This window comes from Sebastes fasciatus, chromosome 3 (assembly GCF_043250625.1).
Source record: "Sebastes fasciatus isolate fSebFas1 chromosome 3, fSebFas1.pri, whole genome shotgun sequence".
NCBI classification, from domain to species: Eukaryota; Metazoa; Chordata; class Actinopteri; order Perciformes; family Sebastidae; genus Sebastes; species Sebastes fasciatus.
The window spans coordinates 35,624,041-35,636,210 of record NC_133797.1 but is presented as its reverse complement, the minus strand read 5'-3'; the positions used below and the strand labels follow the sequence as shown (position 1 = coordinate 35,636,210).

At 38.1% G+C, this 12,170-nt stretch overlaps 1 protein-coding gene across 1 annotated transcript; it reads left to right on the top strand.

Moving 5' to 3' along the window:
• The first annotated feature begins 5,026 nt into the window (after positions 1-5,026).
• LOC141764927 (beta-2-glycoprotein 1-like) lies at positions 5,027-11,264 on the top strand. The gene is made up of 8 exons (XM_074630618.1): positions 5,027-5,303; positions 5,596-5,775; positions 6,802-6,895; positions 6,989-7,065; positions 9,069-9,254; positions 9,476-9,655; positions 10,480-10,677; positions 10,931-11,264. The coding sequence occupies exons 1-8, from the start codon at positions 5,234-5,236 to the stop codon at positions 11,038-11,040; spliced, it is 1,095 nt and encodes a 364-aa protein (XP_074486719.1). The 5' UTR covers positions 5,027-5,233; the 3' UTR covers positions 11,041-11,264.
• Positions 11,265-12,170: the final 906 nt, after the last annotated feature.

Below are 12,170 nucleotides of genomic sequence, written 5' to 3'. Positions count from 1 at the left end.
GTTGCCACACAATACATGAAAGCGACAGCCATGAAACCATCAAAAAGAACCCATGAAACCTTTCTGCATATTAAGCCTTCTACTAATAAACGCAGAGTATTGTAGATTATGTACCCGATTTGACTGTTAAAAGGCCATTAAATAGGCGTTATCGGTCGCTATACGCACCATAGATGTGGGTCATAAGGGGCTTACTACGCCTACTATGTTGTAAAAGTGGAAGTGGAACTTAAAATCAACATGTTCAACATGTTGTAAAACTGAATGAAACACCACATTTTGAACACAAACAAAAAGGCTTCTTTAGGTTTAGGTCCAAAAAAGTTAGGTTTAGGCAATAAAACTATAACGTCTTAGGTTTAGGCAAAAAAAAAAAACAGTTATGCTTGAGGGAAAACATTGTGTTTTGGGCTAAAATAACTACAAACACAACTACACATTGTTGGTTTCACGCGGGATGCGAGCTCTGGTCTTCAGAGTGAAAACCCTATGTATGTGTCCCATCCATCGTCCCTGATCTTCAACCTTATGGAGTTTCACACTGTCTATACTACAGCGCCTGACTTCTGCTTCTGCTCATGTCATAATTACTACTAGAGGTCGCTGTTGTGTTCTTTTAAACCTTCTTTTGGTGATCTACCATGTGAATAGACGATAAAACGATAAACCTACTAGTGGGTGTAGTAGGCCCCTATTGACCCACATCTATGGGGCTTATAGCGACTGATAACGCCTATTTAATAGCCTGACAACAGTCTAATCGGCTGATTATATCCACAATGTCAGCTCCAGTGGAGGATTTGAACTTTAGGTCATAAACAGGAATATCTGAATTGCCTATCTATTTCTGCTGAAGTCTGCAGTGGATGTTAAATCAATGGCTTATTCTTTGCAGAAATTATCACACATTATCATAGTTCCAAGCCTGTTGAGCTACCTTTCAAGAGAGAGCATGCTTCTTTTCTTTAATATTACTTTAATATTAAGCTGTGGCACTAAAGGCTGTTCCGCCCATTTTATTTCTAAGACAAACTTCCTGCTCGTGGTCTGAGTGTCTCTGTGTAACTTGACGCTGCTCCGAACAGCTTCCTCCTTTTCAATCCGGCTGATGTCACGCAACAGAGCAGGACCCGCTCCGGGAGGAGGAGGAGGAGGAGGAGGAGGAAGAGGAGGAGGTCCTGTTGGTCCTTCCAGGAAGTTTGGATGGGGATTGCCATCGTGTGGAATCAGAGAGCATTACAGTTTTACTTTACACATACACTATAGATCCTTTAAAGCTGCAGTGGGTAGAGTTGGAGCAAATATGATTAAAAAAATATCCTGATAGTAGTGCATGAGACAGGTAATCTGAAAAGAATCATGTTCCTCTGTGTCCTCCGGTGCTCCTAATGGCATCTGCAAGATTTCACAGACCGGGGGAAAACAACCAATCAGAGCCGAGCTGAGCAGCTGTCAATCACTCACTAACTCCGATTAAACGGTCAAAGAGGTTAAGGGTGAGCCTTTTGATAATCATGTATCATTCATGGTTCATTATCATTTTATGCAAAAAAAATAATACTTAATTAACAGTATTAACATAATTATTATGTCTGATGTGTCATCATATGTATATACTTTAATGTTGATCAATAGAATGATCAAAAGGGGGGAAATGTAATGGAAAATTACATTGTATGTAGCAATGTCTCTTTATGCAACAGTGGAAAATTACTGTCTGTGTGCTCTTTGCCTCATGTAGTGGGAAAGTACTGTGTGTTGACTTTTACTGGGACACTGTCTGAGTAAAACAAACTCTTCTGCAGACTTTGTGTGACTCCAGTATAACCAGTGCCTCTTCTTGCAAGCATAAAATACAACAAAGACATTTCATCTGTTTGAGATCTTTATTTCAACGTTCATTAGGACTCATCTTGGAATATTGACAGAATTTCCATTACACCAGGCAGCGCTGATCAAATATGAATCAATATTCTGTTATTGCAATGTCTATTTCTCGCATAAAATGTTTGAGAAACATCTTGTAGTGTACTGTTTAGCTGTAAAAGTTTGTGACCTGGCAGCCATGATAAGATCAGTTGAGGAAATACCAAGCACCGCCCACCAACCGGAGCAAACTTCCTCATTCACAAGTGATTGAAAGCTGCCTTCGTTGAATGAATAGTCAATAGGAACGTTCAATAGGAACGCACTCTCTCTGAAATGACTCGCAATTGGTCAGTCTCCCGTCATGGGCTAGATTTTTTAAAAATAGAAAATAGCAGCGAGCATGTCTCCAAATCTTGAACAGTATCAGGTGCCAGGTAGTGGTAAGAACAGAAGAAACAAATAACCGGCACTCACAGATAAAGAGTCTTTTTTGGTTTATTCTGGGCAATCAAACGAATGCATTTCAGCTGTAAGCCGTGTCGCTGATGACGGCTTATAGCTGAAACGCGCTCACTTGATTGCCCAGAATAAACCAAAAAAGTATTTTTTGGAGTGCCGGTTGTTTGTTTCTTTTAGATTTTTTTAAAGCCTGAAAACAGAGCCACTAGGAGGTGCAGAAGTCTAGTTTTCTCTCAGAACACTTGAGTTACAATATGCTGAAAGGTTATGATGGAATATTTGTCCAATGATGCCAAACAATATTCTGCCTACTGCAGGTTTAATGCTGTGTTCAACTCTTTTTTGTGCTTCTTGTGTTTCAGAATACTCAGCCTGGATGAATATTATGCAGCTGAAATAAAAGAGTAACCCTCTTCATAATTCATATTTGTGCTTTACAGAGAGAAAACATATTAATGAGACCACCACTGGAAATGGCAGTTACTGTACTGTCCCAATAATTAAATTCAATTCAATTTATTTTTATATAGCGTCAAATCATCACAGAAGTTATCCCGAGATGCTCTTTATATAGAGCAGGTCTAGATCGTACTCTATAGTTTAGAGACCCAACAAGAGAGCCCCCAAGAGCATTGCATTGTTATGCACTGTGGCCAGGAAAAACACTCCGTTTAGCGGGTAGAAATCTGGCTCTTGGTGGGAGGCCATCTGCCTCAACCGGTTGGGTTTTGAGAGAGAGAGAGACAGAGACAGAGGGAGAGAGAGAGAGACATGTCAGTGCATGTCACAGCCTAAGAGACAACCAAAACAACACATAACAACTGTAACTCACACTCTGTCTTTTATTTACACCTCTATTTCATGTTGTTTTATTGTTGTTTTTTTATATACTTGGCATTTGATATTGCAATATATTGTTGTTAATTGTTTTTTATTAGTTTTTTTGTTTTATTGACACAACAAACATAAATTATTTCTGTATTGTTTTCTACCATTTCCATGTTCTTTTTAAATATCTATATATTGTAATTTTCTTAATGAATTGTATACATGTGTACACATATGTTTTTGTTTTTATTTTGTTCTTTTTTTCCCTCATTACTGAATTGACGCTTCGGCAATATTGTTCACCTAACAGTCATGCCAATAAAGCATATTTAATTGACAGAGGAAGAGAGAGAGGGAGAGATATGCACAATAATAGCACAGCAGCTGTAAGAACTAATACAAATAGGACTAATAACCAAAATCAATAGCATTGGATGTAAAAGAATGATAACACAACTATCTGAATTAATAGCTGTAATAATAATAGAAATATAACTAATACTAATAACAGTAAATAAGGCTTACACCTGAGCCTTTAATTATGCCACTAACCATATTGTGTATGTTCACTGGCACTGCTCAGGCTTTCATAATTTATTAACCACAAAGCAGATTGATTTCCTACTTGACTATCAATATTATTTTCCCATTTAGGCTCACAGTGTTTGTCTTTAATAATGTGTTTATTGTGTTTATTGTTCTTAAAGATCTTGCCTTCAACTGGATTCCTTACTTACACACACTCTACTGCTGGTGTTTGCGTCAGCTGGATTACATTTCTTCCCATTTTAAACATTTCCTCACAGCTATGGAGGGTTCACCAGCTCTTTTTACCTGCTTGCTATCTCTAAAACTTTGAAAAGGTTCACTGACCAGCCGAGCAGCCTAACCATCTCAATCCTTTTTTTATGCGAAAGACAAATATTTACAAACTAAATTGGGTTAGATAAACCAGATGTGCTCTTCCCTGAAATCCTATGATTTGGGGCTCAAGCCTATTTAAAACATCCGTCACTTAAGAGAAAAAACAATGAGAGCTGCAGTCTGCCCAGTTGAATAAGAACAAATCCTTTGACCTAGTTAGGTATTGCATAGTTTGGTAACACTTCATTTTACAGGTCTGCAAATTTCATGGTAATTAGGTGATAATTAGCAAGTAACCTATTTGTAATTTCTTTGGAATTACTGCCAATTTCTTCTATTAGTTTTGGTTTTCCACCTCCGATGAAGAGCAACGCACAGCCGCTTCTCAAGCCTAAAGGACCCTATTTTAACCATTATATTCTATTTCAGCATATAATTATTAAATCATGTTTATAATAAAGTAATTTTCGATACATTTTTAGGTAAATATTGGGGTAATTTGACAGTAATTCCGAAAAAATTACAAATAGTTTACTTGCTAATTATCACCTAATTACCATGAAATTTGCAGACCTGTAAAATTAAGTGTTACCCATCATTTTAGTGATGATGGGTCTGCATGTCACAGAGTTTCTGTTTGGTTTTTTTATTAATAAAGTGGATTACCTCCTCTTGTATGCTGATTAAACCTTGTACCTCTTAAATTTTCCCAACCTAACCAAAAAGCTACTTTTGTAAACCCAAACTGGATTAGGGTACATACACAGCACACCCGTTTGTTATTTGGCATTATTGCTGTAATGATGTTTCTCTGCTTCATTAGAGCATTACTAAAAAGGACAATACATGGACTGTCCATTGGAAATCTATATGTGTGTGTGTGTGTGTGTGTGTGTGTGTGTGTGTGTGTGTGTGTGTGTGTGTGTGTGTGTGTGTGTGTGTGTGTGTGTGTTTGTACAGTGTGTTGGCAGTCTCTCCCTCTCATTAGAGTTCATATCATGCATGCTGCCGGCGCTTGTACCAAATCAAGGTTATTGATCAGTTCTGGGTAAATATGCAGGAGTTCAGACCTTTGTACTCAATCAATAGGATCGTACGCTGGCGTCTGATTGGAGCAGGCTGTCAGGGGCCCGTTTACCCAGCAGCAGCCCTTATGTGGGCTCCATCCTCACCCAGACACAGGGGACACTGAGGAGACTTCGCTCCCAAGAAGATGGCTCCGACGTTGGCTTTGCTGGTCCTTTGCCAAGTAGCTCTATATACAACTGTAACATCCAAGAAAGGTACAATGGAGCAGGATAATTGCTTTATTTGTATTCGAGCATGTGCTTTTTGGTAATGTGCTGCAACAGTATTCTTGTATGACTTGCTGTTAATCTCTGTCCTTTATCTATTTGCATTTTCTTATCTAATGCACCTTTTGCACATGATTGATCATCGAAAGTAAAATGTGCACAACATTTCACGACATTCTAATCTACACAGTAGATTGTGGGGTGTAGGTTAATGTTGCTGTGTTGTGAACATTATTCCAGTGAATCCTTATATATTTGTCAAATTCTGGTCTTTAACCAGTATGTGGCCGACCTTTTGTCGCTGACGGGATTGACGAGTTGACCCTGAAGCATTTGTATGAGGTCGGAGAAGAGGTGACCCTCACATGTGAACGGGGGTACTCCCCTTCAACGGCGACCCCTCGAAGGACGACCTGCACCGGCACAGGACAATGGACGCAGTCAGACCTGACATGCTCCCGTGAGTTTACACTCGACTCCATTTTAACAATGTAGTTGTCGTCCTCTTACTTAGACATGCAACACCAGAACAGATGTAATTCATACATTTTTACAACCATCCAAAGGTAGAACGAGGAAAGCGAGGTGTGTTGTACGGTTTATTTTACTCGATGACGCCCAGCTTCATCTGCTTCACCTGTCACATGATGAGGCTTTTTTCACCATGACAAGAACAAAATTCTGTAAGGATCATAAACTCTTTGAAATATTCAGTATATATGGATCAGGAAACAATCAATTTAAGAAGCACAGAATGCAAGTTTTTAGCAGTTCCATCAAAATACAGGTTTATGAGTTTTCAAACACCAATACAGTCTGAATTTAAAGCAGCAGTGGGTAAAATTGGAGGAAATATGATTTTAAAAAAAGTTATTTTTATAAAATGGTCACTATATCCTAACAGTAGTGCATGAGACAGGTAATCTGTAAAAGATCATGGTGCTCCATGATCACGGTGCTCCTAATGGCATCTGCAAGATTTCACAGACCGGAGGAAAACAACCAATCAGAGCTGATCTAGAGTCTGCCGTCTCTGAGCAGCTGTCAATCACTCGCAAACGGTCAAACTAGGCAGCGCTGATCAAATATGAATCAATATTCTGTTACTGTAATGTCTATTTCTCACCTCAAATGCTTTTAGAAATATCTTGTAGTGTACTGTTTAACTGTAAAATGAGAAAGCAGCCATGTTGAGATAAGTTGAGGAAATACCAAGCACCGCCCACCAGCCGGAGCAAGCTTTCTCATTTTACAGCTAAACAGTACACAACAAGATGTTTCTGAAAACATTTAATGCGAGAAATAGGCATTGCAGTAACAGAATATTGATTCATATTGGATCAGCGCTGCCTAGTTTGACCGTTTGATCGGAGTTCGCAAGTGATTGACAGCTGCCTCCTTTGAATGAACAGCCAATAGGAACGCTCTCTCTCTCTGAAATGACCTGTGAAGAAAATGTGAGTTTACTGTAACATCTCTTCTACAGCTAAGATGTGTCCACTCCCTGGACCTCTGCAGCCTTTAATGGGGATGACAGAAGCTCCATACAAGAGTGTGCTTAACTACACATGTGATGACGGGTAAGACTGAATGCTGATAAAAAAACAAAGTCACAAAAACAGATCATTACAAGGTGTGTGTTTGCAGTAATATATGTCTGTGAACTTTGTCAGGTATGTCATGCAGGGAGACAATAAGAGCAGCTGTTTGCATGATGGCACCTGGAGCAATCCACCACCTCTCTGCAAAGGTACAGGAGGAAAATATACGCAGAGCAAACACAACATCCAAAGTCTTAACATTTAAAAAAAAAAATACAAATTAGGAAACTATTCTAAATATTCTATTTGCTTAATTTCTGTCACTATGTATTTGTGTCTATAAAGTTATTATTTTGACATTTGCCTTGTTAACTCACTTTCAGTGGTGGAAAGTTACTAAGTACATTTACTCAAGTACTGTACTTGAGTACATTTTTGAGGTACTTGTACTTTACTTGAGTATTTTGATTTTATGCTACTTTCTACTTCTACTCCACTACATCTCAGAAGCAAATATTGTACTTTTTACTTCACTACATTTATTTGATACATTTCAGTTACTAGTTACTTTGCAGATTCAGATTATTAACACAAAATATTATCAACAAATAAATTGTGATGTAATATTATGGCTAAGGATGAGTTCAGGATCACTTACTTACTCACTCACTCACTCACTCACTCACTCACTCACTTACTTACTTACTTATTCACTTACTTATTTACTTACTTATTTACTCACCCACTCACTCACTCACTCACTCACTCACTCAATCACTTACTTATGTATTTACTTACTTACTCACTCACTCACTCACTCACTCACTCACTCACTCACTCACTCACTCACTTATTTACTTACTTATTTACTTATTCACTTACTTATGTATTTACTTACTTACTCACTCACTCACTCCCTCACTCACTCACTCACTCACTCACTCACTCACTTATTTACTTACTTATTTACTTATTCACTTACTTATTTACTTACTTACTTACTTACTCACTTACTTACTCACTCACTCACTCCCTCACTCACTCACTCACTCACTCACTCACTCACTTATTTACTTACTTACTTACTTATTCACTTACTTATTTACTTACTTATTTACTCACTCACTCACTCACTCACTCACTCAATCACTTACTTATGTATTTACTTACTTACTTACTCACTCACTCACTCCCTCACTCACTCACTCACTCACTCACTCACTCACTTATTTACTTACTTATTTACTTATTCACTTACTTATTTACTTACTTACTTACTTACTCACTTACTTACTCACTCATTCACTCACTCACTCACTCACTCACTCACTTACTTACTTATTCACTTACTTATTTACTTACTTATTTACTCACCCACTCACTCACTCACTCACTCACTCACTCACTCACTTACTTACTTACTTACTTACTTACTTACTTATTCACTTACTTATTTACTTACTTACTTACTTACTCACTTACTTACTCACTCACTCACTCACTCACTCACTCACTCACTTACTTACTTACTTATTCACTTACTTATTTACTTACTTATTTACTCACTCACTCACTCACTCACTCACTCACTCACTCACTCACTCACTCACTCACTCACTCACTCACTCACTCACTCACTCACTCACTTACTTACTTACTTACTTACTTACTTACTTATTCACTTACTTACTTACTCACTTACTTACTCACTCACTCACTCACTCACTCACTTACTTACTTACTTATTCACTTACTTATTTACTTACTTACTTACCTACTCACTTACTCACTCACTCACTCACTCACTCACTTACTTACTTACTTATTCACTTACTTATTTACTTACTTACTTACCTACTCACTTACTCACTCACTCACTCACTCACTCACTCACTCACTCACTCACTCACTTACTTACTTACTTACTTACTTACTTACTTACTTACTTACTTACTTACTTACTTACTTACTTACTTACATAACATTTTGTAACAGAGTATTTCTACACTGTGGTATTGCTACTTTTACCTAGGCTAAGTAAAAGATCTGAGTACTTCTTCCACCCCTGCTCACTTTGTTATCTAGAAAGCAGTATACATACTCATTTTGACATCAGCTTAAAGTAGATTTTGCATTCTTAAGGCTCACAGAGAAGAAATGCTGCAGACTTGATATCAGTATAACTCTTGCATTATCATTTCTCCTCTCACAGTTGTGAACTGCCAGCTGCCCAGGCCACCTATAGATGGAAGAATCACCCATGATAAGCCGGTTAATGGAAGCACCACCATGTATGGGCAAGGCTGGACATATGAGTGTAAACCACCTAAGGCACCAAGTTATGAGAGGGGATCCTGCATGGCTGATGGAAGTGCAACGGAGCCACCGGTGTGCCGAGGTACGCAGACGATGTCACGATGTCAGCGTTCTCCATATTCTTTAACCATCTTTCATCTATTTCTCTTCTTCGTGATTAGTTATGGGCCAAATCAAATCTATAGGATATGCCACAATAAAACCAGCCCCCTTCATATTTTATATCATATAATTTATTTTCATAGACAGCATACCCTTTCGCAACTACTAATTCAAACCTCCTCACATGTTTGATCATCCCAGAGGTGAGCTGCGCCATCCCAACAGCCATACCAAATGGCATCATCACCTTTGCTGTGATGAGACAACACGGCTACAAGGAAAAGGTTAAGTACGGCTGCAATGAGCATTATATTCTGGATGGTGAGGCCGAGATCCAGTGCCAAAACACAGGAAACTGGACTTCCAAGCCAGTTTGCAGAGGTGAGTCATGGAGAAATCAGATCAATCTCAGGCTAAAACCATGTATTTATGATTCTGGACCACCAGTCAATTAGTAAACCACAAGTATCCAGATATGTTCAGATTGTTTCTGTCCGTTACAAGCTGAGAGAGTCTCCAGTCCCCTGGTTAGTTAAAATAATAAACTCTTCTCAACCTTCAGCGCTGCTTTCATGCAAATTTGGGAGTTAAAATTAGCTTCAACCCAATATTACTAATGCTATAATCCACTGACTGGATGTGCAATGTCTGGTGAAAAAAAACATGTTGTTTTTTTTGTAAGTGTGACATATTGTACAGACAAAGGTGTAACACGAAATATACATAAGACGTATGAAGCAGATGTTATGATTTGAATACCGATTTTTGGTTGTTTTAGTTAGTGGGAGTATTGTAAATGTTTGTGTGCATGTATGAAAGTGGGTCATATATTCATATGTAAATAGTTGTGAATAACTAGAGGCATGTGCAGGTATGTCCGAGGTGAAGAAGGAGGAAAAATAAATAAATAAATAAATGAATAAATAAATGAATAAATAAATAAAAGGTAATTGTAATAATGTTGATAACTAAGTTCCACAACTACAGAAATAATAATTATAATAATAATAATAATAACATCAAAGTAAATAGTAATAATATATATAAAAAACAAATAAATATATAATAACAATACACACAACACCACCAATAACAACAACAACAATAATAATAATGATCCACCCTCTTTTTTCCCTTCTTTTGTCTCCTTGTATTTAGTTTTCTTATCTTAAAACATGCTTTATCTGCTCTGTTTCCTCGTCCAGCTCCCTGCACAGTTGGCATCAAAAGAGGCCGTATCTTCTACAATGCCAAGAAGCTCTGGATCGCAGACCTGAAACCCAACAGAGTCCTCCATGGAGAGCATGTTGTCTTCTATTGTATGAACAGGGCTGACAGGTGTGGCTATCCTGTGGCCAGCACCTGTAACGATGGGACCCTCCCCATCCCGGAGTGCTTTGTGGGTGAGTTCTGGTCAGCTCGATAAATCTAATTCAAGCCTGTCTAGTTCCACCTGTTGGGGTTTGGATGCTCCACAAACAATTACAAATACAAATGTATGCAAAGGGTTTTAAATTGCCCTTTACCCTAAAAATGTGACATAATAAGTCTGTCAGATGGCTTTCAGATGTGATAGGAAAAGTCCATGATGTTTCCATGTAGCTAAGCATTTTATGATCACAATATAATATCTGCCTTTCTTTCTATTGCTTTTAGAACCAGGCAAGGTGGAGTACACCTTAAAAGCCAAAAGCCTTCCATCAGAAATCACAATGTGTGCTGCTTCACCCCCTGCAAGCCCCACGAGCCCTGCAAGACCTGCATAACTCTGCACAGAATGACCTGAAACACCATGTACACTCACAGTGGATGACTGGATCATGAATAAAGAAAATGCAACAGAGACAGAGGTCACTTATTTTATTTTTACCTGTTATTATCAGCTAATAATAATAAAATAATAGTACCTGTGTTGTTTTCAATCTGCTGCTACATACTGACCATACATACCTGTACCTACTGAGGTTACAATAAAAACTGAAGATCTGAACTGTGTCCAAAATCTGACATCTTTTACCAGGAGATCTGATACCAATTCACACCTTATTCCTGTGTGAATTTAATGTGAATCTGATCTCCCTCATAACTGCTATATGACCTTAACCACTCTTATGTGGTATCATTGTGTGAACAACTCACAGCCATCAGTATATCGGCCAGTATAACTGAAGAAGTGATGAGCGGTGAAATGCCTTCAATGGCATAAACTGACACAAAGGTTGAGACCATAAAAACATCATGCTTGTATAGTTTTAAAGGTGCTATTGACAACGTCCAGCCACTAGATGTCGCATTCTCCCCCGTTCCATTGCATTCACTTCACAACAAGTCGTTGCCGGGCACGTACCGTCAATCTCAGCCATTTATCCGTTTTTTTTCCACACTAACTGACGACCCAGAAATACCACGTGATACCAACGTCATTATACTGTTGGCTCACAAGCCTTGTTAGAAGTGGAAACCAAATGTCAGATATCTTCCACAGAGATGAACAAAACATTTATTTTGGACCCGCCAAAATCCTAATATTTTTTTTCAGGAAAAGCCATACTTTCATTCGGCACCTTTCTAAATGCTCTATGGATGTATTATTTAGAAAAATATATTTGTCTACATACAAATATAAACCTTTAACCAATAGAGTTTGTGTAAAAGCGTCTGTCTTTGTAGGTCTCAGCTCAGTTAAAGTACTAAAGTAATAAAATGTTGTATAGCTTTGGTAATGCAATCTTGTAAAATGGACACATACACCTTTGGTGGTATTCTTAAAAATGATTCAAGCAACAGCAAAATGGGGCCAAATGGGCTGATGTTTCATAATATTGAAGCAACAAGGGAAAGTCCGCTGCCGGAGCTTTTCACTGCCAGTAAATCTGGTATTGCACAAAGCAGATAG

Bases quoted from the DNA above. Each gene is read 5' to 3' on its own strand.
- LOC141764927 (XM_074630618.1), top strand. From the start codon at position 5,234: ATGGCTCCGACGTTGGCTTTGCTGGTCCTTTGCCAAGTAGCTCTATAT. The intron at 6,896-6,988 runs GTAAGACTGAAT...GAACTTTGTCAG, and splicing joins AACTACACATGTGATGACGG to GTATGTCATGCAGGGAGACA. The intron at 7,066-9,068 runs GTACAGGAGGAA...CTCCTCTCACAG, and splicing joins TCCACCACCTCTCTGCAAAG to TTGTGAACTGCCAGCTGCCC.